Source organism: Camarhynchus parvulus, chromosome 14 (genome assembly GCF_901933205.1).
Source record: "Camarhynchus parvulus chromosome 14, STF_HiC, whole genome shotgun sequence".
In the NCBI taxonomy this organism is placed as follows: domain Eukaryota; kingdom Metazoa; phylum Chordata; class Aves; order Passeriformes; family Thraupidae; genus Camarhynchus; species Camarhynchus parvulus.
In genome coordinates, this window is record NC_044584.1 from 6,256,238 (window position 1) to 6,283,812 (window position 27,575).

Sequence of the window (27,575 nt, forward strand, 5' to 3'; positions counted from 1 at the left end):
GTTGGAAATGCCCTGCTGCAGCCTCTGCTGGGGGACACCATGGGGCAAAGAGGGGCTCTGGCCAGGCGAGGTGACCTCAGAACTTCCAGGGTGACCCACAGCATGAGGGTCTGACACATCACACAAAGCATGGAGGAAATGGGGTATTCCAGGGGAAAATAACCAGAGCAGGATCTGCTTCCCAAGCTGCTGCTGTAGTCTAAGGAAAAGTGCTCCTCACAAGACTGAGTTTTAATTTCTGCAACAGGCAAAAAGTGTGGCCCTTTTCCAGGTGGGCCCCTGAGGCTTTCAGCATTGGTCACCCCTGATTCAGGTCCCTGAACCTGCTCCAAGTCTGAATGCATCCCATGTCCCATGTGCCGGCTGTGAGGAAAGCAGCAACAGTCCAGTTTTTGTGGGACCTTCTGGGAAGGGCCTCTCATGTCCTTCCCCAAGGCAGGGGACACCCCCCTGGTGGCTCACCGTCATAGAGGACTCCGTGGACCTTCTGTCCAGTGACTTTGCCCTACGGTGTGGGGACAGAGGTGACGCAGACACGTCCAGGATGGAGCCCACGGCTGTTCCTTCACAAGTGAAGTCCTGTGTGAACAGCATTAGCCCAGATCAGTGCAGGAACTAGGACAGAGTCCTGCTCTCTTGGCTCATGGCATAAAAATCTGCTTGATTTAAGGGGCATCTCAGGCTCAGAACAAGTGTCATTTCCTTAGCAATACATTTTTTTGTCCTTTCAGGCATTAATTTGTTCTCATTATAGCCAAGCAAATCTGGGACTCTCAAACATGTTTCTTTTGTCACTTCACCCTATCCTGATGTATCCTGCCAGGCCAGATCTGAAGTTTCCCTTTGTATAATGAAGAAAAAAGAGACAGCCTGATTTTCCACTCCAATCTCCCTGGGCCAAGGGAGCAGAGCAGGAAAATTTGTACACACTGAGCACACACAGCAGTTTAGCTCCTGCAGGAGCTGCCTGCGACTCCAAATCCACATCCAGGGACAAACCCTGCAGCTAAACCCTCACTCCTGGGCTGCAGGACTCCAGGTTTCATCTTTCAGGACTCCTTGGCTGAGGATCTTACCCGTTTCCTTGGGAAAACCCTCTTCTCACTCCTGCCCTGCCGTGTCTCGCTGGACAGGGCGGCGCCTCCGGGCGCGCTCGTTTCCATGTGCTCTGCATTCTCAATATCCAGTGCCTCGAATTTCTCAATCACCTGGGATCTCCTGCAAAACAGGGACAAAAGGGAAACCAGAGATGCTTTAAACACAAGAGCAGCAACTGCCTGGAGCTGTACAACCCCACAAGTTTAAGGTTGCAGAATTGCTCGACCCAGAGTTCATGCACACCTGGCTTTTGGTCCCCGTTTCTCCGTGAGCTCTGATATGGCCAAATCCAGGGTAAAAACCCTACTCTGACATCATCTTACCCACAAAGTGGGGAAAACCTCACATTATTCAAGTCTGCACCTAGCAGCTCCTTTAGCAACTAGAAACCCCTCACAAAATTTTTATCTGTGACTTTTACAGCCCCTTGGGAAGTGGGGATTATGGAGCAGCTTTGGTTTAAACTTTTGCCTCTACCCTCTAGCACTGGGGCTCTCAATTGCTCCCCAGACACCTGACATGTCACACCAAGCTGGGGTGCAGAGGTAATGGGTGGCTCTGGGTCCCTCAGTGTGTTCACTGCAACAGGAACCCTCTAAAAACTCAGTCCCACATGGGGAACAACCAGAGGATTGCACTGGAGTAAGGGATGTCCATGGTTCTGGTTCCCAGAATGCACCAGCTGAAAGGGCCTGAGGAGATAAGGAGCACTCTGCACCACGGCAGGGCACTCCCTGCAGAACCTGGGGCCTTTCCCTCCTCTTAACTGGGCTGAAAATCCAGTCTGGACATCAGGGGGCACGACCTGGGCGCTCAGACACTGCCTTGGTGGCCCATGGCACTTGTGTCTCTGAGGATGGAGAACTATAAAGAAATGTGGATGGAGCAGGAGCCAACCCTGGATCAAACCCAAATGGGATTCTCTTAAGGACAAGCAAACAGGTGGAATTAGAAGTGCTGTTTCAGCATGAGAAGCTGCTTGCTGACCCACAGGAGAGGAATTTCCAAAGAACCTGCTCGTGTCCAAGTTTGCATTTCCAGAGGTTCAGGAAAGTATCAGCCTCAGGTCTTCAATCACAAACTGGGAATATAAAGCAATAACCCACCACCAGCACATGCCAGCTGTGCTCTGAGTTGTGAGGCTTAAAGTTCCATTTCAAACCTCCCCAAAAAACTCTCTCCAGGTGGTTTCTTGACACAAAATCTGGACCCACAATGTGCCACATCTAAACTTGGGGCTGCTTGCTCTGTGTGAGATCAGATTTCATCTGATGTGCATGAAAACCACAATGGCAACCACATGAGGGATAACAGGTTATCTAAAATAAAAACATTTTTAACACTTTCCACAAAGAGGAACAGTAGGCTAAGGGTTCAAATACCATGAGATGTTCAGTTTTCAACCAATATTTGCACCAAATTCTATAAATGAGACAACCAGTCTGAGCACATCCCATCCCATGGTGGGGCTGGGGCCCCCCACTGCTGCTCAGAGCCAGGCTGCCAGGACACAACCAAAGAGGAAGGGACAAAGTTGGTGGGGAAGACGTTGTTTTGTAAATTTAAAGATCTTTGATGCTTCTAGGGGACATCTGTTCAGCTCCTGCTGCCTCCCAGTTAGCAAACTGGGAGTGGGTAGATCCCAGGCTCGTGCAGAGCTCCCAATTTCCCTGGGATGTTCTGCTCATGAGAAGCCTGACATAGGCCAGGCTGTGGAGCATAAATCCAAGTTCTGTGTTCACTGACAGACAGGGAACTGTTTTGGAGTCGCATCCTTTTAACCCTTTTTATACTGGCCCAGCCTTCTCTGAGTCTCAGTTCAGGAGGGAGGAAAAGGTCCATGAATTAACATTGTCTGTGCCCTATTAGGTGAAGGTCTGAAGAAAAACAAATCAAGAGGAAAAAAAAAAAAAAAAAAAAAACCCAACCAAAAAAAAAAAAAACCATAAAAACAAAATCAAAAGCAGGTTGATTTCTCATGAAAGGGGCTGCACCACCAGGTTGTTCTACGGCTTGAGATTGAGATGAGATGGTAGCGAAGCAGGCGAAGTAAAGGTGGACACGTCACACAGCAACACAGCAGGAGAAGGTGGAGAGCAACAAGACCTGGAAGAAAACAAGGCTGGAAAATGAATGAACAGAAGAGGAAATTATATATCTGCATCTACATACAAAAACAAAATCAAAATCATTCCAGTCATTCATCATTGAAAAAAAGGAGGAGAAAAATAAATCACTGCAACCAAATCACAGCCCCAAGGGTTAATATCATCCAGATTACAGGAAAGAATCTTTTTTTTTTCCCATTAGATCAACATTTCAGAGAGGTTACTGCCAGAGATCCTGGAGGGACGGGGAAGGAAGGGCTCTCCTCCCCTCCCCACGTGTTGGACTGAGCTGGTCTCTCTGCACAGCAGCTCTGGGTGGACAAAACAAGGCTGGGACAGGTATGAAGAAGCTTTTTAAAAGCTGCAGTGCCATTTAGTGCTTTTCAACTACAAAAGCTCATCCCAAGGAATTCCTTGGCCATGCAGGCTGTTAATCTTTTCCAGGCCACTAAACCCAGGCTGCAGATCTCAGCTGTTAGTGGAGGGGGTGTGCAGTGGGAAGAAAAGCTCAAGAGACCAGGATGAGCTGTCATTTAAGTGATTTTCTTTGATTGGAAGAAAGGCCTTTATTTTTATTGGATTCATTCATTATTTAGCATCAAGAAAGATAGCGAGTGTCAGGAAAAGGAAGAGGCATTTCCCAAGAGGTCCACCAGAATGATGAGGATAGTTTTACAAGGAAAAAAACCTGTATTTGGGAGAGCAGGAGCTTCTCTGTATGGGGAGAAGCAGAATTCAGAGCAGAGCTTTATACCTCAAGAAACTCCAGAGAAGGAATTTGAGCAAGAAAAGTCTTTTAAGCAATTTCAGGCAATTCTGCTATTAACTGATGCTAGAAATACACCTCAGCCCCTGACCACACTCCTACAGCAGATGTGGCTGACACCACAGTGAACTCCTGCCAGAGTGAGAAGAACATGGGGTCAGCTGGGAAAGCTGTGGTTTTACAGGCTGCACCCCTGGAATTGTGCACAAAACCCCAAGTTTGTCAAACAGAAATCCTGAGATGTGCAGGGATTTATCCCTGCAGCTGCAGTCTCTCTGGGACACGAGGACTGGTGTCTAAGGACATTCCTGCAGCTCTTTTCAGCTGTGATTTTTGTGTGCAACACCTCCAGATTCATCCATGGGGTTTCCAAAGTGCTGCCCCTGCCCTTCTGCTCTAGGGATGGGTCTGAGAGGGGAGACTGGAGATGGCTCCACCTCTCTGGCCTCAATCCCTGTCCCCCAGCCCAGTGTGACATCCTGGTGGGTGCTGCAGCCCTGTCCTGCCACGTGCCAGCAGAGGGAACTCGCACTCTGCTGCTCTGCCAAAATCGTGGAGATTATCTCCTGTTTCCTGGTTCTGAGCGGCTGCAAGCTCAGATGTCTGCATGGAGGCAGAGTCAGGTATAAATGGTCAGCACAGAAAATTCCTGGCCTTAAATCATGTAATATTTCTTGTGATAGGAAGCGGGACGAAAAGCCTCGACAAATGTTTTTATCTGGAGCAAAGCCTGCAGGTGTGGCACTCAGGATGCAACACTGGGTACCCGAAATAATTCTTTGCCATCCACAGCTCTGACAGTTTCATTGATTTACATACAAAAAAAAATGGGAGGAAGAGCTGAAAATATCAACAGAATCTGAGTGAGCTCATTTGGCTGCACTGAAAGGCAGATCTGCACGATGCCTGGCTGGTGCCTGTGGGGTTGGCATGGGACAAGAGTTCCCAGACATGTTAGTGGGTTACTGAGAAGGATTATTACAAATGGTGTTAAACCAGGGGGAAAAGCCAACCCCACAGCATGGAAATGAGTTATTGTATCTGCCCAGCCTCAAACAGCACAGTCTGAGCTCTGAGGAGAAAAATGAGAGGGACACGGGAACTAAGTAAACTCAAGTTAAAAAGCAGCCAAGCCAAGCTGAGCAGAGTGCTGGGGAATGTTAATTCTCTGGTGCAACACTGGACAGTGTCTGTGTGCCCTGTTGAGTCCGCTGAGCTCCAACATGGCTGTCCCAGCTCCAGGACACAGGGCCTCTCCACCCACACCACCTGCACGGCCAATTCCCAGGTTACCAGAGGAGAAAACAAACGTGCCCATCTCTGAACACTCACTGAGCCATCCCTGCTCATGGCACATTCCTCCAGCACCATGGGTTGTGATCCACGGCCAAACCCTCTGGCAGGTGGGGACCTCTCCCCTTTCTCTCTGCCATCACCCCCCTCCCAAAAGCTGGACCAGGTTCAGCCCCGTGGGCAGCAAGACCCCAGTGGCTGGTGCAGCTCCTGCTCCTCTCCCTGCACCCGTTCTGCTCTGATAAAAGCCCTGGGCTGATACAGGGGAATTGCTGCCAATACTGATAAAGCAAAAATACTGTTAACAGCCCGAGCCAGGCTGGGAAAAACAGACATTCCCTGGGAAAAGGCACCCACCAGCAGGCAATGAGTGGGGCTGACATTAAAAAAGGACAGACTCTGGCAGCAATGTCCTCTCCCAGGCCCTGCTATCTGTTATAATTTTGCTCCCCAGTTCCATGCAGGATGATCCCAGTGCTGCAGGACACCCAGGGCAAGGCACTGTTGGCACAGGAGGAATGCCCGGCTCTGTCAGGCTGGGGACAGGCACTGGCCAGGGCATCCTGTGCAAGCAAAGGCAGCAGGGACACAATGTCACAGGCAGCACCAGCTCAGCCTGAAAACCAGAGCCACCAGCCTTTTCTCAGCCCTGTCTCTGGCCAGGATGGCCAAGGTGTTATCCTACTCTTCCATCCTGGGGAAAAGCCAATTCCCAAGGCAGACAAAGCCAAACCCAAGCTTTCCTCATTTATTCCCGGTCCAGCACTCCCTGCACACACTCTGGGCCAGGTTTGGGATCCTCCTGCCGACTGATGGCACCAGCACAAGGCTGTGCTGCACATCCCAGACCTGCTCCCAGCCCAGTCTGGAAAACAGTCCTTTAGGGGCTGGGAAGGAGCAGAGGAGAAGCTCCTACTGCAACTGTGCGAGAGAGAACATGCCCGGAGGAGAAGCAGGGCAGGAAAATCAGACTGGCAGGCAGCCCTCTCGCCCAGGGCCTGTCTCCCAGTTTGCTCCACTGCCCTCACTGCACAAATGTGTCTCTCCCAGGGCGAGTGGAGCCCATCCTTGGCCTCGCCCAGAGGGCACCCGGCGTGCGCTGAGGGCGCCCTCCCCGTCCTCCTCCACACTAAGCTGTTTTGCAGCCTGCTGAGCCCTGCCTTGGCACTGCACCCACCTCTCCCTCCTCTCCCAGATTAATGCTGTGACATTTTGAAACCTCTCTCAGCTCATTAGGCAGTTGCGTAAGGCACCTGGCACTAACGCCATGAGGAGAGCTAACCTAATTAATGGTGCTGGCTGCCAGCGTATGCCACCAGGGTGGGCATCCAACAGCACCCAACACCAGGGCAGCTTTACATTAAATACTAGCAGGAAATTCTTCCCTGTGAGGGTGGGGAGTCCCTGGCACAGGGTGCCCAGTGAAGCTGTGGCTGCCCCATCCCTGGAAGTGTCCAAGGCCAGGTTGGATGGGGCTTAGAGCAACCTGGGATAGTGGAAGGTGTCCCTGCCTGTGGCAGAGGATGGAACTGGATGAACTTTAAGGTCCCTTCCAACCCAAATCATTCGATATCCCCAGAGCAGCCAGGCAGGGTGACACCTCCCCACTACCACTATTAAAGACATCCCACCACCTGGTCATCGTGGATGGGCACCCTTAAACCCAGGAGCACTGAAAAACAAAGAGGCTCCACCCAGCAAATTCCACCTGCTCCATCCAGGCTGCGCTGGGAACGCAACCTCAGTGCTGCTGGAAGCATGCAAGGAGATGAGCCACTCATCCCTTACCTTCTCTCATTCCCAAAGAGCCGGGCCACTTCTTCTCTGCCAGGGCTACGAGCGCGGGTTCTCCGCTCTAGCCGCTTCCTCTCCACCTGGAAGGCCTCACGATTACTGATCCTAATGGCCTTGGGAACGTCGGCCAGGGTGGTGTACTGCCGGCTGGCTTTAAAAGAAAGGGGACGCCCCGATTTCTCAGCTCCCCTTCCTACATCTCTGCTGTTGGAGTCCTTGTGCATGGGGCAACTGCTCTTCGAGTCCAAGGAGTTCAGAGAGAAGCTGTGAATCATTCGGTCGCCTGATCGGATACCTGGGGAAGGAAAGGGCTGGGCATGCTCCTGTGAGGGCGATTTGGGATAACTGTACCTGTTGTTCGGGGTGCTGGGGCTGGGTGGGCTTGGTGGGGGTGGCAGTTGCTGCTCTTCCAGCTTCGAGTCTTGTTTGGTCTTCTCCAAGGAGAAGTACCCGCTCTCGACACGCGTCTTCCGCCCGCAGTCTATCCGGTCCCCGTTCATGGAGCTCTCCTCTAAGGGACAGAGAAGTCACCATGCTTGGTTTCAAGTCCAAGTTCTGCTTTTAAGAAAGAAACACCCTGATTCCACCCAGGACAGGGGCAGGTGTGAGACTAAAGTTGGTCTGGGCACCAGCCCCATGCAGGGCTACCTCCTGCACCTTTGGCTTTTCCACACTGAGCAGCCCTCACACCCATGGAGATGGTGGGATAGTCTACAGAGAACTGGGGATGCTGATCCAGCCCTTGGGCTAGGTTGGTACAGGTGAAAGATCTGAACTTTCAAGCCAAGAAATGGGCAGCTGTAGTCACAGCTCTGAGCTCTGCAACCATTTCCGTCTCTGTCCTTCCCAGCCTGGCAGCAACCACAGCTCCATGGGTGCAAGACAATGGACACCTCACCCATCCCCATCTCTCACCTTCTTTGCTGTCCAGCACTGAGTCCTTCATGGAGCTGGCAGCCCCAGCCTGGCCTTGCATGGGGCTCTGGGCTGGGCCAATGCCACTGCCTCCATCTGCTTGGTCTTTGCCCCTCATTTCTTCCTGCCAGAGTGTGGACTTTGTGGCAGGGACCTTCTCAGCGCTGGGAATGTTGCTGCTGGTCACAGCCATCTTAGCAGGACCAGGCTCCTAAAAAAACCAGTTGACACGCTAGATTAGAGAGTTTGCCCCAACTCCACACTCCTCAAGGGCTTGGCCCCATGATGTGAGCTCCACATAGCCTGGGTGCTGCCCATGACACGTCACAGCAGGACAGGGATGGGACAGTGACATGTGTCACTGCTTTACGCCCTTTCAAAACATTCCCCATCGTCTTCAGTGCTTCTCTGCTAACAAGGAGCTCTGGAGCCCATCAGATGATGGATGATGCCCCTTTGGTGGCCACAGCCTGGCCAGCCCAGGTTCAGAATGTGACCCAGAAGAGGCAGCAGCTTTCCCAACTCCTTCCTTGGCTTTGTTCATCAGCAGATGTTTTGCTGTTGTCATATTAGACTTCTGCATTCACAGATTATTTTTCTTAAAACCACCCATAAATCAATGACAATTAACTTCCCTTTGGATTGTGGGAAGTTTTCCAGCTGCTTGTTCCCTTTCCATGGAGCAGGGGGGAATACAGGAGTGCACGAACAGACAACTGAAAGCTGGGAACAAGGGCTGCAAAGAGAATCCTCTCTATCCCCTCCTCTCACATCAGGTGGGTTTTAGCCCTGCACCTCCATTGGCATTTGTAGGGCTTTGCCAGAGCTACCAGGGATCTCCCAGGGAGTGTGTCCTGGCTCCACACACAGCCATGACAAGCAGCAAATGACCTCAGTTTAAAAAAAAAATCCCCTTGGGAAATTTCACACTAAAGGAATGCAGTGTTGGAGGTAAATGATCCAGAGTTCACGGGCATCCTGCTCAAGGGGACTCTGCTCAGGCAGAGGATCAGGTCAATCTCCAAGGTCCCTTACACTCTCCTTCATTGATCCAAGCCCAAAGCTAATCACCAGCTCAGGATATATGTCTTTATATATCTCTTACACACACCCCCATGTAATTATTTGTAGATATGTATTTAATTAGGCAGAGATGTGGGCCAAAAAGAAGTCTGTGAGGGAGCAGAGACATTAACTCTCTCCTGCTCAGGGGTATGAACAACTCCAAGAGGCAGAATGCACCAAAATCAGCAAAACCAGCCTCTGGTTGCATGAGGTGTGTCTGGGCATGTTCTGCTTACCTGAGCCTGCCACACCCCTGTGCAAACCCAGGGCAGAGCCTCAAATCCCACATTTCAGCCCCAAACCCTGCCTCAGGTTCCCATGGGCAGCAGGCAGACACAGGCATTCCAGTCCCTCCTGCTGCCAGCAAAAGCTGCAAGAGAATCCTGCCCTTTCCCCCCTAAAATTGCAACCTGCTTGTAAAGCAAAGTGAAAACACCTAACACTCCCTGTCCAAAAAATCTGCAGCAGGAGTGGTATTCCCTGCATTGCTTCCACCCTGGTGATTTTGCAGAGGGAAGATGCAAAATGATGGGGGGAGTTGAAAATGACCTTGATGCTCCAAGAGCATCCAGCTGTAACCAAGGTCTGCTGTACCACAGACAAGCAAAAGCTATGGAGAAAAAGCAAGAATATAAAATTCTTTTTTTTATACCACAAAGGTGCCCACCTCTCCCTAAGCAGCTCTAAGACATGATCTACTGCCTGATTAGTGTGTGGCCATCTTTAGGAAGAATGCAAGCTTTCTCCACTAGCACATGGAGAGCAAGCTGAACAGCAGCCAACTTCAGGAGAGGCCATTTCACAGAGGAGAATTCGGTGCTGATTTTCTCCTCAGCATCCTCTTTCCTTCCCTGGACCAGCCACCTGCATCAGCAGGATGTGGGAGACAGAGGAAAGATGCTGCTTCTGCCTTTGCAGGTTGCTCCTAAGTGCCTGACACAGCACAGCATCCATCAGCAGCAGTTCCCACATGGAGGTTGGTTTTGCAAAGTGAATTTGAGCCTTTTTCCAGCACCATGGGGATGGAAGCCATGGCACGGAGAGAGTGCTAGGAGGGTAGCAAGCAAGACAGGGCGGTCTGTCCCAAGACAAGAGGGCAATGTGCCACAAGGGTCCCTGGTCCCCATCCCCAAGCACCTGGGGAGCCCATCTGCCCACAGGGAGCCGGCATCCTTCCCACAGCCGCTTCCCTTATTTGGTGCTCAGGAGCTCAGATCCTGTACGGTTTCCAAGAAGTTGCCATGGTGATGAAATGTAACCCAGAATGATGTTTTTCTGGCTCTGTGCCTCTTGTCGTCCCCACCCCGTTCCCCTCCTGAAGCCAGCCTGCGTTCAGTGGTGCACCCTGGCCAGAGTGAGCATCCCTGCTCTGCTGCATCCACTCCCTGGGGTGCCCCAAATGCAACAGTCCACTTCTTAGGAATTGAGGATTGACAACTCATAACATGAAGGGAGGAGGCATTTTCCCTGGAGCATCACCAGAGCCAGCACTTGAGGGGTTGTTCAGGCTGTGAGGACCCCAGACCTTGGCAAGGGGTGGCTCAGACTTACAGCTTGGTGTGCAAAAAAGGATCATCCCCCCACTAACATTTTTCCCATTGCCCAGAACATCTTTATCCAGTGGAGTGATGAAAACTTATTCAAACAAACACTGCACAAAACCCATCCATGGCCCAGTTTGCACCAGGGCCATCCCTGGAACTTCATCAAAGAGGACATGAAAACCAAGGCTCAGGGGAGCCCTGACCAAGGCTCAGGGGAGGCTGATGCTGGTTTTGGTCCCCAGCATGGCTGGAGGAGCCCTCCCAGCTGGTCCCCTGTGGTGGTGGGACACACAGGCAGAGGTCAGGCAGCCTCAGGGACACACGGCTGTTCTCAGCCCCAGCGAGGGACGAGGGTGGCCCTGGGGTCACGTTCCCCATCTGTGGGACTGTCCCCCATTCCAGCCACGTGGGAGCCAGGCAGGAACGAGTGAGTCAGAGCCGGCCCCACTTTTTACCATTTATAGTCAAAGTGAGCACGAAGCCACTGGCGGGTCCCTGGAGAGCCCAGCTCCGGCCCCCGGAGCTCCCAGCCTGGCCCTGGCCTTCAGTATTTTCCTTTCATTCCCATTATCTCTGGGGTCATCTCTAAGGGAGTAACTGGAGCCCGATGGAATTTCATCCTGTTTCTGAGGAAAAGGCCCATGAACAGCACCTCTCCCTGGTCCCCCTTGGGGACCATGTGGCTTTGTGGCCACTCCCAGGATTGTGTGCAGGGGTGGCACCACAAAAAAGCACACAGGGGGCAGAACATGGTCCCAAAGCAGCCAGGAAAGCAGGAGTGTGTGACCCTGGAAGTGATGACCAGGAATTAATTCACACTGATCTGCTGTCCTGGTTTGCCCCAGCTCTCACCCTCCACACAGGCAGCATCAGAGGGCTGGTGATCCTGATGACCTGGGGGGATCCACCCCAGGACCAGAGCAGGCCACAGCCCTGAGAGGGAGGCAAGGGACTGGGTGACAGTGTGTGTGTGTCCCCCTGGGTTACCTGGGGAGTTGGGGGCTCTACCTTCCTCTTCTTCTTCTGATTCTGCTTGTTTGTCCTGGGATAGACAATCAGCATCTCCAGCCACCTGCAGGCAGAGAAGCAGAAGGTGAGGTCTGTGCCACAGAGACAGGAGTGATGCTGACCTGGTCAGGGTCAGCTTGGTGAACAATACCCAGAAACCATCCCAACCAGCTCCTGGGGGATAAATAAGGCAGGAGAAGAGGGATGACCCCAGGGTGCTTTGGCTCAAACCCCGCTCTCTGCAAAAGCGAGGCCACAGCCAAGGCTGACATGAGGCAGGGATTCAAGGATCCTGAAAGACACTGGAGAGGGACAGAGCCTCCAGCAGGACCGTCCCCTTGAGCCATGCCAACACCCGCACACTGCAGACAAAGCGCTTTTGTCCAAGGAAGAGCAGCATGAACTCGGCATTGAGAAGTCCTGTGTCCTCCCACCGTGGCCTGACAACCTGCCCCCGCATCTCTGAGAACTCCACAGGGATCCCTGGACCACTGGGAAACATTCCCACTTCAAATGTCCCTGCTTCCCTTTCCTTCTCCCCCTGCTTTGCACGCTGCTGCTGTAAAGTGTTCGGAGATGACAACATCAAGTGGGGTTTGGTGAAGCAATGAACGCCAGAAGCACAGAATGAACGTGAAACCAATTCTCCCCCAGCCAGGGAAATCTTCCTGTCGTGCTGCAACTGCAAACAAACCCAGCCTGGCTCGGCCCCAGAGTGGGACTGCTGGGGGATGATTAATGCCTGCAGTCAGGAGCAAAAGCACTGCTTCAAAACCCATTGCTGGGCTGATGAGCAATAAATCAGCCCCACCTCACTCCGCAATGCCTCTCCCTCCCACGGCAGGCAGGACCAGCAACAAAGGCTGAGCTGGGAACCAGAGCGTGGGGAGAGGGTGGAGGGAGCAGGCCATGGGGGCTGGCCATGGTTTGGGGCAGTCAGTGCTCCTGCCAGGGAGGAGAGGAGCTCACTCCCCTGTGCTGTGATTCCCACATGGCTCTGCATCCCAGCTCCACAGCCACTGCAGCATGTCACTGTGAATGAGGCTGGGGAGACAGGTTTGCAAACCCAAGGCTCACCTGTGCTCTCTTGTCTCAGTAGGGCAGGGAAATTTCAATGCATGAAAACACTCATCAGGTCAAAATCGCAAATTCTTGGTAGAAAGATGTCTATTTATACAAGAAAGATGTCTATTTATACGAGTATTTACAGAACGAGGGGAGTCTCAAGCGAAGATAAGGTTTGGAAATAGAAATCTCAGCAGAAAGTGCTGACTCTGCTGCTGCCAGGGCTGGGGGAGGCAGGAGATGCTGTGCCTTGGGAGCAGCAGGAAAGAGCAAGTGTTCATCCCTTCAACTTCCTGCTGGGGTTTCAAATGTCAAATTCTGGGAGGGAGGCACTGAGCTCCGGGCACTCTATGTGGGAAAGGCTCTCAGGTGAGCAGCAGCCCAGCCCCACACTGTCACTGTGTGCTGGCAGCTCGGCTCTCCAGGGCTCTGCACCTTCACCAGCACCAGCTTCAACCCCAGCTGGCATGTGAGTGATGGAAGAGGATGTTTCTAGGTCACCACCCAACACCTGGAGTTGGGAAATTTACCCTGATTTGCTCACTTTAGTGGTCTAATCTTTGGTGTCACTGAGCCACTGCATTCCTGTGGTATTTTAACCATCCTTGGAGGTGAGATGCTCCCCTGGGACCAGGGAGGTGGGGAGCATCCACCCCAGGATTCCACATCTGCCCAGGGATGGATGAGGATCAGAGGGTGGATGGCACTCGGGGTCAGACATGCCAGCCCCAGAATTATAGGACCTGTACCAGTGGGCTGGGTGCCTAAAATGAGATGGGATGGGATCCCTAAAAGCACTGTGGGGCCACCCCAGCACCCAGGATCAGCCTGGGTATGCACAGCCATAGGTCCTACCCACCTTCCTCTTCCTCCTGGCTAACAGAAGAGCCTGGGAGTGGCTGAGCCCCAGCTCTGATCACCACTCACCCACTGATGATCTCCTTGTTCTCAGCTCGGATGAAATGCTCCTTCTCCGGTGTCAGGATGCACAAGGAGAACTTCTGCCCTGTCCGGCCCTCCCCGTCCACCACGTCCGTGCACTGGTTCATGTTGATGGTGCCCTGGGGGAGGGTGGTTGGCTGCAAGGGAAAGGAGAAAGGAGCAACTTTAAGGAGAGAGAAGAGCAGAAGAGTGCAGAGCTGAGCCCTAAAACCTCTCCTGGAGGACACCAGGATCCTACACACCAAGGTGATTTGCCCACAGGTAACCAAGATCCATCTGTGTGCCATGCCCAGCGCACAGCAAAGCTCTGTGCCACACATCTGGGGACACAGACCAACCAGTACAACTCCTGTCACACCAGGCTGGTCCACTGCTGCCACTAAGGTGCTTCTCCTATGCCAAACACGCAGGGAAGGATGGGTGCCCTGTTGTGGCACCTGGACACCGAGGAAGGGCACCAAGTGGCCAGCTTTGCTCTGCAGCTGCAATCCATCTGGGCTGGTGGGGTGACACCTGGGGACAGGGATGGCAAAGCAGCAAGGTCCCACTGTCCTCGGCACAGGATGGCACAAGGATAAACAGACAGACACAAGCACCAGTTTTTTCCATTAAAATTAAAAAAAAAAAAAAACCACAGAGTTTGCCAGGGAGAGACTGCAGCATGGAAGGGACCTTGCTTGGTGCTTCGTGGGTTTTCTGAACAGTGTCACCTCTCAGCCCCATAGCTCTAAGGAGACCGGGTGAAGTGGGACAGGTGGTGGCCCCTGTGGCCCAAGAGGACACTGAGGGACATCCAGAGGGGTGTCAGCACTGACAAGAGCTGACAGGTCCATCTGGAGCAGTGCTGGCTCATCCGATTACAGCGTATCCACCCGTCCCCAGTGCCTGCAGCCCTCCCCCCCTGAGCCATTCCACAGCTCCCATGTCCCCAGCCTGCCTGTCCCCACCAGGCTCAGTGACACTGGGGTCCTTCCAGCATCCCAGGGCAAACGTGCACCTGGGATATAAATGACTGATGGAGATATCCCTCTGAGCTGCCAACAGCACCAAAGGAGGACGTAAAGCAGCCTGTGGACACCTCCTCACCCTGCCAAAGCCTCCTTGTGCCCTCCAGATGGCCGGGCCAACAAGGAGACAGATTTCTGGCAGATGCTGTTAAGGTTTTTACCATGGAAACCAGCTCCCCTGCCAGCAAAACCCCTCCAAAAGCAGCCTGTGCCATGCAAAGAAAGGGTGACAGGAGAGAGCTCAATGGCCCCAGCCTACAAACCCAGAAAATTCAGATCAGTCTCCCAGAGCTCCCAGTTTAGCCATCTGTGGGTGGTGGGAAATAGCCCCTTTCCCCAGGAAAAAGGTTCTTCCCTGCAGCTGTGTCCCTGGGCGGGAGCATCCTACGACAGCCCAGGGGTGGCAAGGAGCCATCACAGGTGCTGCAGCACTGGGTACATGAACTGGACATCAAACCCTCCTCTTCTCCTTATGGTAATCAGCATCCAGAGACCCCCCAGGATGGAGGGAGGGAGAGCAAAGCCCAGCCCAGACCCCAGCAGGGCGCATGCCCAGCCTCCTGCCCTGCACCGCCACGGGTAGTCAGCTCCTAAGAGGATTTTTTTGTCTTAGACAACAAAAATAAAACCCCGCTTTCCGGGAGCTATAAAAACCCAACGGAAAAACTTTCTCCTGTTCCAAGTACAGTCTTAGAAAAGTTTTTGTCTTGCTGGCCTCTGGCAGAGACAAGGCCTCCAGGACTGTAAGGTCCAGGTCCAATCTCCTTCCCCTCCCAGACCAGTTTTACACCAGGGAATTCAACAAAGACAGGGGGTGAGGAGGGAGCCCCACAGAGGGATCTTGGGCCACTCAGTCCCCTGACGCCCTGTAAGGCCCCAGAGGGATTTGGCAGGGAGCTGGCACAGGAGGAGAGGAAGAACCAACACCCTGCAAGGCCATGGCAGTGCAGGGTGGCTGCTCCTGCTGCCCACGCCCAGCCCTGACCCAAGCGTGCCGGGAGCAGAGGAGCCGGTTTGGGGGCTGGCCCTGCAAAGTGGTTTTGCCACTCAGCCCTCCTTGCGAAAGGTGAATGCTGGCATCTTGCACAGCCTGACACATGAGTCTCCATCCACCACTGCACCTCTGAGCCAGGACACCAGGAAAGAGCTGGAGCAAAGCTGGGAGTGACCCTCTTCCACCTGCGGCCCCAGGGATGGACCCTCCATCCCACAGCAGCTCCCCTGCACCCCACACCCCTCAGCAGCAGATGAAACCTGACAGACCAGCAGCCTCACTAGCTTGGGATGTAAATTCCTTTACACCATTTGTTTCCTTCCTTGGAGGCAGCACAGGCACTTTGAAGTGAAGCAAAATGCAAATGGTGCCTGGTGGAAACGCGTGTGCACACACACAAACTGCACCAAGGAAAAGGGGATGGCTTGGACCCCTTCTTCACCTCTGAGCAGCTGTTTCTGGGCTGGAGGGTTTCTCAAGGCTGGGGAACCTTGGAGAAGGATGAGCAAAGCTGGTCTCTGGCCAGGTAAAAACTGTGTGGCTCCAGCAGTTGGAAGGGAATAATTAAATAAATGCAGAAGCAGAGAAGTGTTGCATGGCAGAGACACCAAAACAACAGGGCTAGGATTTCAACCAGCCCTTGGAAGAGCAGATGCTTTGATACAAGGCTGAACCCAGCATCAGACTCCAGGGTGGCTTCGTGTCTGGGTGAAGCAGGAGTGGACGCTCAGCCTCAGCTCCTGAATGCTGCCAGTCTCCAGCTGAGGGACAGCCCTGTCCCCAGGTGCTGGCCCTGCCTTTGCCCTCTCCCATGCTGCTGGGATGGAGCCCACAGCTACCCCAGAACTGGATCTGGTGGCTGGGTGTGTCATTTAAGGGTAGGAGTGGAAGCAGAGGACATCATTAAGGCCACCACCAGCAGCTCTCCTTGAGGCCACCAGTGCCACCAGGCGCCTCCAGCCCAGTCACTCGAGCAGTGCCTGTCCCTCACCAGCACAGGAAAAGGAGCACTTGCATCACACGAGCAGCTCCAGCTCTCCAGGCTGCCAGTACCAGCAGAGGAACCAGAGACAAGAAACAATTGAGTTGCTGTTTCCCTCTGGAGTGACAGATCCCTATTGACACACACACGTGCTCACAGTGTCCCTCTCCATAACACACAAAGCCTATAGAGAGCTCTCCTCCTCCTCTTCCTCCTCCTCCTCTCCCTCCCCTGGGTGCCCAGGCCGTGAGTCATGCCAGACTCTCCACAACAACAGCCTCTGGATGAGATGCAGGGATCTTTGGATGGATGCTCCTAGGATGCAGAGCTCAGCAACTGCAGCAGCCCCCTCCCTGGCCACTGGAAAGGAGGGAAAGAAAGAATGGGGACCTCTCAGAAGCTTGAAGGAAGAAATCCCAAGCAGAGCATTACTGCATCCTCCTGCACACTGCTGGATGCTTCGTGGGTGATGAACTACCAGGTACAGGAGCTGATGCTGTAAACCAAAAGGGTTTATCTGCAAAGTCCCTCATTTCCATAAGGCATTGCAGGGCTGAGGTAGAAAACCAGGATTATTAGAGCTAGAAAAACAGGATTCTTTTGATTTTAAAAAATCTGATTTTTTTTTTTCCAAGGACTTTCCCTGTAATTTCTAACACATAGGGATCATAGCAGCTTGATACAAAATACAAGGGAGCTTTGCTCAGGAGCTGTACACAGGATGTTTGGAGCAGGTAACCCCAGGATCAGGCTCCTGAGGAGGGGCTCTGCCATGGCCTCCATGGGACATGGCCAATGCCCAGCCCGTTGTCCAGGGCTATTACACAATGTGGGTTGATGAAATCTGGAACACAACCTTTAAAGAAAGGCGATGGGGCAGGGGGGAGGAGGAAACCAAACAAAAGGGACATTTTACTTTCTGCCAAGAACCAGGAGGGGAAGAGAAAAAAAAAAAAAAAACCACAACCATTTGTCTATCTCGCATGGCGGGCTGGTTGCCTTGGCACCGGGGCCTGGCTGGCCCAGGGGAGATCACAGCTCTGCTGTCCCACTCTGGGCTCAGGATCTGGCAGCACTGCCCTGGCTCCCAGCACTGCCCTGGAGCAGCAGCGAGCCTGCAGCGCCTGGGGAAGAGACATCCACGCTGCCTCCATAAATGTGTCCTGACAAATGTTAATTCTCCCAGCTGAAATATTCATGAAGGTGGCTGCCGAGTGCTGCTCACTCACAGCACTCCCCAGTGCTCTGCAAAGGCAGCTCCTGTGTCTGCTAAAAGCTTCCCCCATCCCAGCGCCTGGGCTCAGCTGATCACAGTGCTCCAGGCAGGATGCAAACAGAAGGGAGCAAGACTTTGCTCTCGCATTGTCACAGGCACATCAGGGCAACATGGAGACAACCACAGCTGGGCAAGGGCACAGACAGAGCTTGGACACGCAGCTCCCAGCACCAGCATGGCACTGGGACTCTAACCCAGAGCCACATCCACCATTCCCACCTGGAGGCCATCAAGACAGCACCAACTCCTTGGAAAGTTATAGAATTCTAGAAACACCTCCAACCATTAACCCATGGCATTGCCAGGTCCTCCACTAAACCATGTCCCTAAGCACCACATCTGTGTGTTCTTTGAACACTTACAGGGATGGTGACTCTACCACTTCCCTGGGCAGCCTGTTCCTATGCTTGACCACTCTTTCATTACAGAATTTTTTCCTAGTATCCAACCTAAAACTCCTCTGGAGCAACTTGAGGCTGTTTCCTCTTGTCCTATCACTTGTTAGCTGTGAGAAGACACTGACCCACATTTGGACACCACCTTTCAGGGAGTTGCAGAGATCCCTTTTCAGATGTACAGTCACCCCTTTTCAGCCATGCAAGGTGAGGCATGACCTCCTAAATCCCAGCTGGGGATGCAGCTCCCAAATCCCAGCTTGGATGCTCTGTGCATGCACACAGGGCTGGCTCAGCCTGCCCTGAGCTGCCCAGGTGCCAGGGTAGCATGGCTGGCACAGCAGCAGGGCTTTAATGAGCCTTTTGGGCTTCCTGCCACCAGGCACGAGGCTCCTGACAGGGCCACAACGGGGCTGGAGTGCTGTGGTGGGCAGATTTATTACACTTATAGATCAGCTGGCAGGCTGAGCATCCTGGATTTATTAAATTAGACAAAGAGGTTGAAAACAACCTCTGTGGGCTCTGCAAAAGGATGGACTGGAGGAGTCACCCACTGAAGGGCAGCAGAAGGTTGTGCTCCCACATCCCCGTGGCAGATCTGCTTTCCCTGTGCCATCCAAACAAGAGGCAGGTATCTTTTCTTGCCCACCTGAGCACACCTTTCTCACCTGCAAACTTCCCTTTCACAGACAGAGGCACAAGCAGTGCTCTGCAGATGTGGCCTTGGCACCTGCCAATGTGCCTCTGTACTGGCAACAAACTTGTGCCAGCACAAGAAGGGGATAGGACACTTGCCCTGGGGTGCAGCCAGCAATGCAGAACATCCCCCAGATGGAAAAATGCCACAAATGCCACTTTCCCCAGCCCCACCACAGATTTCCCCACTGTTGACCCTGGGTTGCTCATCACAGGTGCTGACAGCCAGCTCCTGGGATTTGTTTTGCTGAAGGAATTCCCCATAGCCCCAGATCACCCACCCCAAGGAGCTGGGATGGGTTAGCAAGTGCCACACACACCTGTCTCTGCATGCCAGCCCCTGAAGAGCCCTCCTGAGATTCCACCAGGACATAAAACAACATCAGCTCCCCTTTTGCCACTGGGATGGAATTTTCTTCCTCAGGGAGCAGTTTGAGAAGGGGGTGAAGTGCAGGGGCTGGGCAGGAGAGTTCAGCCAGGGGCCGCTTTTAAGCAGAGTTGGTGTTTATGTCCACAGACAGCGAGTCTAAACACTGAGCGAGGCCGGGAGCTGCCTGCAAACTGGCTGGGTGCACCCCTGGGCTCCTCTCCCACCCAGTGCCACCTCAGCCAGGCATGGCCAGCACCCATCCCAGGGCAGGTTTGGGGCCACACATCCCATTTGTAGCCCCGTCCCCACGGGCACCCATCCGGCCAGCGGGTGCTGGAGCGGAGCGAGCCCGGCCCGGGCTGTGCGGAGGCTGGAGCCGGCTCCTCTTGGCCTTATAAGGCTATTTTCGCACTGCTCTTGCTGCTCCCAGCTGCTCCCCACTCCAAAGCAGGGTCGGAGTTGGCAGCCAGAGCCTAGCCTGCCTCCTTCCTGTTAACCTCTTTCCTGCTGAACAGCCTCTGAGGGGTCTGTGCATGGTGGGAACAGCCGTATCCAGTCCTGGCACAACCACCCGTGCTGGGCAGGGAGGGTCAGCAAACCCACTGGTGGTCACCAAATGGGTTCAACCTCCCTCAGCACTGGTGTCTGACCCTCTAGGTCCTCAGCAGTATGGACAAATCCAGGAGCCTTTCAGGGAAGCTTGCAACCACAGATACGCACATTCCACTTCCAAGGCTGCTTGAGAGGAAGAGGGAGAGAGATGCAGAAGACACTGGCACCATGATGGGAAGGACAGCAAGGTCCTGCCAGGGTGAGGTATCCAAAGGCTGCTCTGAGCTGCCATCCTGGCTGTTTGTGGACCAAACTAAAAGCCAAACGTTGTACAAAGAGCTCAGAGTATCCGCTCAAGCCCTATCCCAACTCTCTGGGGACCAAAGCAGAAGCCCAGAAATGCACAGGCATTTGCCAGTCCTGCAGTGCCAAAGGCACCACCTTGCAGCCCTGCAAACCCAAAAGTTACTCTTTCCTCTTGCTCTATGGGATTTAGATGCATTTAAAATGCAAAATGTCCTCCTCTCCGCTGAGGAGGTGGGTGGGAGGAATACATGATAACAGATCCGACCCCATCTGCTCACAGCTGCCAGCGTGGCATCTTCTCTGCTCCCAGATGCACAGGCACAACAGCCAAGGGGGAAGCAAATATCTGCAGCCTTCCAGCAAGTTGTCATGGTAATCAGCCTGATGGCAAAAACCCGGCAAGACCACGGACAGACCAGAGCTTGGTGCAGAGATCATGACAGGAGTTTCCTGGAGAGAGAACTGCAGTTGTTTGGAGGTGGGAAGGAAAAACGGGCTTCATTTGCATCTTGATACTTGAATCTTAAATTGCACTGTTCCAAATTGGCCTTGTCAACTTTATCCTCCACCCCCTCGGTGTAGGAGATGAGTCCCAGGTGGTCCCTGCACCGTGTGCCAGGCACACATGTGCAGGAGCTCAGCACCAGCTCTGCGCTCACAGAGCCTCCACAGCAGCAAGGGGCTTCACCAAACACCAGCAGCCACAGCTCCCTAAGGTCACCCACACACCAAGATGGCCATACACACAGTGATGCCAGTTTTGGACACAGCTCAGGAGGAGGAAAGCTTGGATTGAGGCAGGATGACTCTACCCATGTTGGCCAGCCCCAGTTCCAGCTAGAACTGGATTTCTGCTTCATGGGGGTGAGGGAACATGACCAAGGTAATTGTCATCCAAGGAAAGCAGAAAATTAGATCAACCAAATCCCTGTACCTCCCACTAAGTAAACCCATCTCCCAGCCTAGAGAGAAAGGAGGGACAGATCACCTCCTCCCCAGCCATCCCACAACCTCTCCTGCAAATGCAACCAAGCAGAGGAATGAGTGCAAAGACACAGGGACAGACCGAGCCATCAGCAGCATCACAGCCATGAAGAGCCACCTCCAACAGCCATTGTTGGAGCTCTGGATAATTTCAGGCCCTGCAGTCACCATGGCGGGGTATCCCATCTTCACTCCCCAGGACTCTCAATACAAGTCTTGTACTGGCACTCAGCAAATGCAGAGGAGGAGATGACAGCCCTGGAGATCAGCAGCACCAGATCCACCGGAGGCTCGGGCAACTCCCACGGGCGCAGATGCTTCAGTGGAAGTTCTTGAATCCGGCCAAATTAGTCTGGAAATCTCATTATTCCCCAGCACCGCTCTTATGAGCTTTGCAGAGCTTCCTGCCGGGCTGGGAATACCAGCAGGCCGGGCTCCCAGGGCCCGTGGGGTCTGCAGCTGGAGGTGTGAGGGTTGGCCAAGCCTAAGAGGTTGGCTTGGCTTGGCCAACCAAGCAGCAGCCACATCCTGCACCCCACACCCTACAGAGAACCCCACACTCACTCTGAGCTGCTTCCAGCAACTTCCAGACCAGCTTGGACCCTGCAGACCTTCCCAAAAGTCGAGGTGATGGCTGGAGTTTCCCAAACTTTGACCACTGGCCATCGCACCAAATGGTACAAAATTGTGAGCCCTCTGGGCAGTTCAAGGAGAAAAGTTCCCAACAGGCACACACACGACTGTTGTGGGGGAAGGAGACCACCCAGCAGCAGCTTGAGCTGGGCTTTGCTGCCACAGGCACGATATGGTGGAGGCACTGACACTGATAGCAAAGAGCTGTCCTGGCCAGGCAGGCACCACCAGGTTCACAGGCAAGTGGCACGTGGGGTAAAAAGTGCTTTAAATGCCCAGGAAAAATTCGTGACTAACACATAAAGCTGCTGGAACTGTCCCAGGGCAGCAGCATTTTCTCCCTAAACCTGCTGCTCACATCTGGCTCCTGTAGAGGAGCACAGGGAGAGGAGGGAATTCATAGCCCTGTGCTGCTCCCAACCCCTCCTTTGGGAGCAGCTGTGCAATCCAGCAGAGGGGAGCAATCTGGGGCTCGAGCACGTGAGGGGGGTGAGCACAAAAGATTTCTCCATGCTCCATGCCTGGGATGACAGCAGTTCACCCCCCTCAGCACTGGCCTGTACATGGCATTAACCACCCATGCAAGCCAAACAACCCCTCCCCTCCACACATCTGCTCCATCCATAATCCCTGCTGTCCCTCCCCTAATGGGAAAGCAGCCAGGAAAGTGAACCAAAACCCTAATTATATCCCAGTAGCTCCCCAGTGCCCTTGTGATCCCTGAGCCTTTATCGATGTGATCGCAGCAGGGCTGATGAAATGTGGAGGAAAGGGCCAAGGCTGGGTGTGCTCCAAAACCCCACCTTTCTCTCCAGTCACACCATCACAACAGGTGGAAATCCTGCATGAGGTCAGGATGCTGCTGGGACACTTCTAAAACCACGCTGTGTGCCTGTTCCCTCTGCCTCCTCTGCCCAAGGACCAGTCACCCACAGCAAAGGGAACTGGGAGGAGAGTGGGGACAGCCATGGGTCACAGTGGGACAGCAGCCCACGGCCTCACTGCAGCTTCCCAGGGCTCTGTTTGGCCATAAAATCATGGAGAGCCACAGCACCCAAGGCCTGGGGGGTGCAAGAGCCAAGACCCCTCTGATCATGCCACAGAATCACAGAATGGTTTGGGTTGGAAGGTTCATCCTGTTCCAACCCCCTGCCATGGGCAGGGGCACCTTCCACTATCCCAGGTTGCTCCAAGCCCCATCCAACCCAGCCACGGACACTTCCAGAGATGCAGCAGCCCCAGCTCCTCTGGGCAACCTGTGCCAGGCTCTCCTCATCCTCACAGTGAAGAATTTCCTTCCTGCATCCCCATGGCAAGGGGTGCCATGGCAGCAGAGATGTGGCACAGCCATGGAGCGCATGCCAGGAAAACACAGGGGGGAAAAAAACCTCCATGGAAGGTGGGACCTTCCCTGCTTTCCCCAGCTCCTGGAGCACCCCAAGCTCCACACGCAGCACCTCTCTCCTCCAGTAGCACAAGAGGAGCTGTGCTGCCTGCAGGAGCAGAGCACAAGGCTGTTAACACACTCCCACAAACCAGCTCCTGGATGGGATCCTGCAGGAAGGAGGTGAAGGGTAAGTGAAGTTGCAGCACACGTGATTTACCTATGGTAATTTCAACTTTCAGCAAAGCTGTCTGGCTGTTTTATCTCGTTGCCTGCTTGCAGTCAGACTTCAGTGACTGCAGGAAAGAGCCTCCTCTGTAGCTTTGAAGAAACAGGGCAAAATAAAAAGATCTTACAAAATACATGTCACCAAGAGCACATTCACACACTGTTACCTGGTCCTCCATAAAGGAAAAACAGTATTTTGATTTTTTTTTTCTACTTTTGTATCTTGCAGCCCATGGTAAGTAAATGAGCAAGACCAATAATCAAATATGCCTGGAAATTCTAATTTTTCACCAAAAATGCCTTAAAACAGCAAAGACAAAAGGAGTAAGACTCCTGCGAAACCCCTGCACTTGGTAACCCTGAGAAAAGCTGTTTACAAAACCTCACTGAAGACCTCAGCTTGTCTCCACGCAAGTTTTAACCTGACGTCCCTTTTACAGCCTCCAAACCTGATGAATAATTCATAGCCTGGGATAAAGCAGAAATATCATATTCACCAATGCTTACCTAACAGAGAAACAAAGATTGCAAATAAGTAATTTATTAACCCCAAGCCGTGTTGCTGCTTGAACAGAGGGCACAACTCGGGTTTTGGTGGAAAAATCACTCCTGGGCCGAGGCAAGAACACACTGAAACCCCTCACTCTCACCATGCTCCAGCACAAACACGCCTTGTCCTGGACTCTGTGAGATGCCAGTGTGGGGAAGCCCCCCAAGAGCAAGGCTGGAAGCTGCCACCCTCCTCATCCTCCTCCTCCTCCTCGGGGGTCACAGCCGCCCCTGCTGCAGTGGGAAGCCCACAACCCCGCACTCGCCCACGGCTCCAGCCGCTTTCTCAGGCATTCCAAAATTTGGCCAGAGTCTCTTTCTGCAGCACGCCCCCCTCCATGGCTGGACGCCTGCCTAATTGTGTATTTATTTATTTCTGCATTTTCCCAGCTCCCTGCACACACTGGCGCAGGGTGGAGGGCGGGGCGGGGAACCAAGGCCGGCTCCCAATGCGGACCCAAAAAAAATTAAAAATAAATAAAAAAAAATAAAACCAAAAAAGAGGGAGTGCAGCTCCCCACATTCCCCGGAGGGTGGGAGGACGCCGGGAAGCGCAGGGCTGGCTGGGAAAGGGGTGGGAGCGGGGGCAGGAAGGGGGGACGCCAGCGGCATCGCCCACCCCCTTCGCTTTGTGCGCGCTTGGGGAAATTAAAAATAGCTGCGTCCAAAGAGTGGCTGCAAGCGCCACAAAGAGCGTGTTGAGCGGAGGCAGCTGCAAGCTATTTGCTGCCCCTGGTAATCAGCATCTCGGCTTGCAGAACCCCTCTGGCCCCCCCAGCCCCTTCCTCCCCTGCCAGAAGCTGCTGCTGCCTTTCTCCAACCCACATATGTCATGTCAACAATCAATGAATGCAGGATCTCTGCCGGGGAAAAAAAAAAAGCGGGGGGGAACGCGCTTTGATTTTTGGAGCAGCTTTGTTGCCTTGTTCCATTCATGTCCTCATCCTCCTCTCTGAGCTGTCACTGAGGGGTTTGCAGCACTGAATCCCACCAGTCCATGCCAGGATACCTCATGATCCTCAGCGGGAAGAGGGATGTGCCAGCTGCTGGGATGCTGCTGCTTCCAGGAGCAGGGAAAGGGATGCTATCACCCAGCATCACCCAGCCTGAAGCCCACAGCCCACTGGTGGTCCTCACCAACCTGATACGGTGGAAAGAATTAAACCCAGCCCCATCCCCACCACATGGCTGCAGCTGGTGGGCTCAGGGTTGTTCTGCAGGCGCCTCGTTTCACATCCCCTCGCCAGCACCAAGCAACAGCAGGGCGAAAAAATTGAGTTTTTGTTGGTTCCTTGGGTGGTTTGGTCATTCATGTGTGCACTGGCATGGTCACCCAGGGACTGGGGGATGCTTGGGAGCCCAGCACCGCCCTGGCTTGGAAAGAGCTGGGATCAGGCACCCACCTCTGCCCCTTCCTCTGCTGCCTGGGGGGACCACGGGGCCCATGCCAGGGTAACTGCTCAGCCTCAGCTGTGCCATTTCACTGCCAGCCCTGACATCTTCCCTCCTAAATGCCATCAGAGCTTGACTTCCACAATAATCTTTTCCAGCAGATACGATTTTTCCTTCACCAAGAGCCTGCAGCCAGGCTGGAAGCCACAAGTCCAGGAGTCACAAAGGAACTCCAGCTGCTGCAAGTGCCTGTTTCACTCTGCCCCCCACAAACAAGATAAATGCAATCTAAACTCCAACTCGCTTCCCTTGCTGCTCTGGCACACATCTTCTACAGAAAAGCCCTGAGGGATGAGGAGTGGGGAAAAAGCAGAAGGATGGAGCCACTTGAACCTGTCCTTGCTGCTCAGCCTAAGAGCAATTCCAGCTTTGTGGCTCACCCTGCAGAAGACAATAGGGGCTGTGTTGTTTCCAGGAAGGAAGCACCTGGGCCAGGTCATCAAAGCAGCTTGTGTTAGGAGGTCGCTGGCTGCATCCAGCTTTCAACTCCACTTTCATCCTCCTTCTGCCTGTTAACTCTCAAACCTCCCACCGCGGATTGTTTCACACCAGGGCCTCTCCTGAGAGGGTCCTGCAGCCATGAAATGTCCTTCTTGGGGGGCTTGAATGTGGACAACAGTGTTCTCCAAAGCTCACAATAAACCCAGGCACTTTTGGGGCCCCGATGATGGTCCCTGGCCATTGTCAGTTGCCAGAACTCATGATGAAGCCATCCCTGGAGGAAAGCTTCCTGTTCCCTCAGCCCCCTCCCAAATTCTCCTTCTGCAGCTCAGCAGTTTTACCTTCCCAAACTAAAAGCCAAACTAAAAGACATAAACCAGAAGAGGGTTCAGCAAATGTATGGAACGATTCCTGGAGGAGCCTGGGGTGTCCTGACAGCAGAACCCACCTCCTGCAGCAGCTGGGGCCAGACACTTGGAGCAGAGAGAAATGGGAAGACATGAACACCCCATAGTCACCCTTATGGGATCCCCACACCCAACCCCAGTAATGACACTTCTATCAGCATCAAGACAGACAATATAAAACCACAAGTGAAGATTTGTGCATCTTCCTCTCACCCCCTTCGAGGCTGCTTGGTCCTGACTTCAGCAATGCCCCGCAGATGAGTTCCCAGGGCTCCCTGTAGGCTCATGGACTTTTTTCCCCCAAATGAGTATTGAAAATTAAACACAACAAATTCCTCAAAGATCTCTGAGCTCTGTTCAGAGTCACCAGCACTCGTGCTGTCTCTGCAGCTCCTCTAGAGCAGTCACAAGCATGCACTGTGTCCCCTCTCCGTGGTGTCCCTTTCCTGCCCAGCTTCCCTGAAGGAGAAAGGATCTCTGCTTCCCAATTTTCCCATCATTTCCTTATTGCTACTGCATCATCTATGACATACACACCAAATATCCCACATAAAACCTCACAGATCATCATCCACCCTGACTTGACTACATCCAGTCTTGGAAAAACCTGGGATGGGGGGTCCCTGTCACTGTCTGAGCCTCACACAGTCACTCCCACCCAGCCTTTCTGTCTCTGCTTACTTTAAATTTCAAACATGCTTTGATTCAAGCCAAAAACTTTTTATGCTAAACAGAAACTGAAAGTCTTGATCTGGCAAACAGAGGCACTGGCAAAATTGTGTCCATGGGGGGAAACCACTGGGGATGAGGGGAATGGGGTTTGTAAAGCCTGGTGCTCCCACGGAGGAGGGGGCAAGGAGAGCTTGGAAACACTTAAATGGCAAAATGTGTGGAAAAAGTAAGGACAGAGAGGCCAGGATGTTTAAGGTTCGTTTTTAATCCCTGCCAATGAATTTCAATTCTGTGCCAAAACTGAAGTAAACTGCTTTGATCTAAAAAGGAGGGGGAAAACACACACACGGGCTCTCGGCTTCTTAAAACAATACAGATGACAAAGGAGGTAACTACAACGAAAATCAACACAGCACAGCTCTGCTGACAGTGACATCTTAAAATGCCCCTTTCCTCCAAATAAAGAGGTGTTTGGAGGGGGGTGAATTAGGAAACAATAATCACACAGGTCTGTGGATCACAGCATCAGCAAGCATGCATCCCTTCCTCTGATCCCCCTCCAGCTGCCACCAATGCTTGCACCATTCTCCTTTTTTACCCATTTATCAGTTCCTTAGGTTTCTGTGGCCAGTAATGGGGCCTGGGGCCA

General features: G+C 53.2%; 1 protein-coding gene across 6 annotated transcripts in view; it reads right to left on the reverse strand.

Moving 5' to 3' along the window:
• Positions 1 to 27,575, reverse strand: part of MPRIP (myosin phosphatase Rho interacting protein) — a 72,822-nt gene that overhangs the window by 28,472 nt on the left and 16,775 nt on the right. For 5 of the 6 annotated variants that reach the window (XM_030957857.1, XM_030957859.1, XM_030957858.1 and 2 more), the window contains exons 4-9: positions 13,584 to 13,735; positions 11,571 to 11,655; positions 7,975 to 8,185; positions 7,411 to 7,570; positions 1,077 to 1,218; positions 463 to 579 (exon numbers count right to left, since the gene is read on the reverse strand). In XM_030957857.1, the coding sequence (XP_030813717.1) occupies positions 463 to 579; positions 1,077 to 1,218; positions 7,411 to 7,570; positions 7,975 to 8,185; positions 11,571 to 11,655; positions 13,584 to 13,735 (867 nt within the window). Of the gene's footprint in view, positions 1 to 462; positions 580 to 1,076; positions 1,219 to 7,053; positions 7,571 to 7,974; positions 8,186 to 11,570; positions 11,656 to 13,583; positions 13,736 to 27,575 lie in introns of all 6 variants that reach the window. The other variant, XM_030957856.1, reaches the window with a different exon arrangement.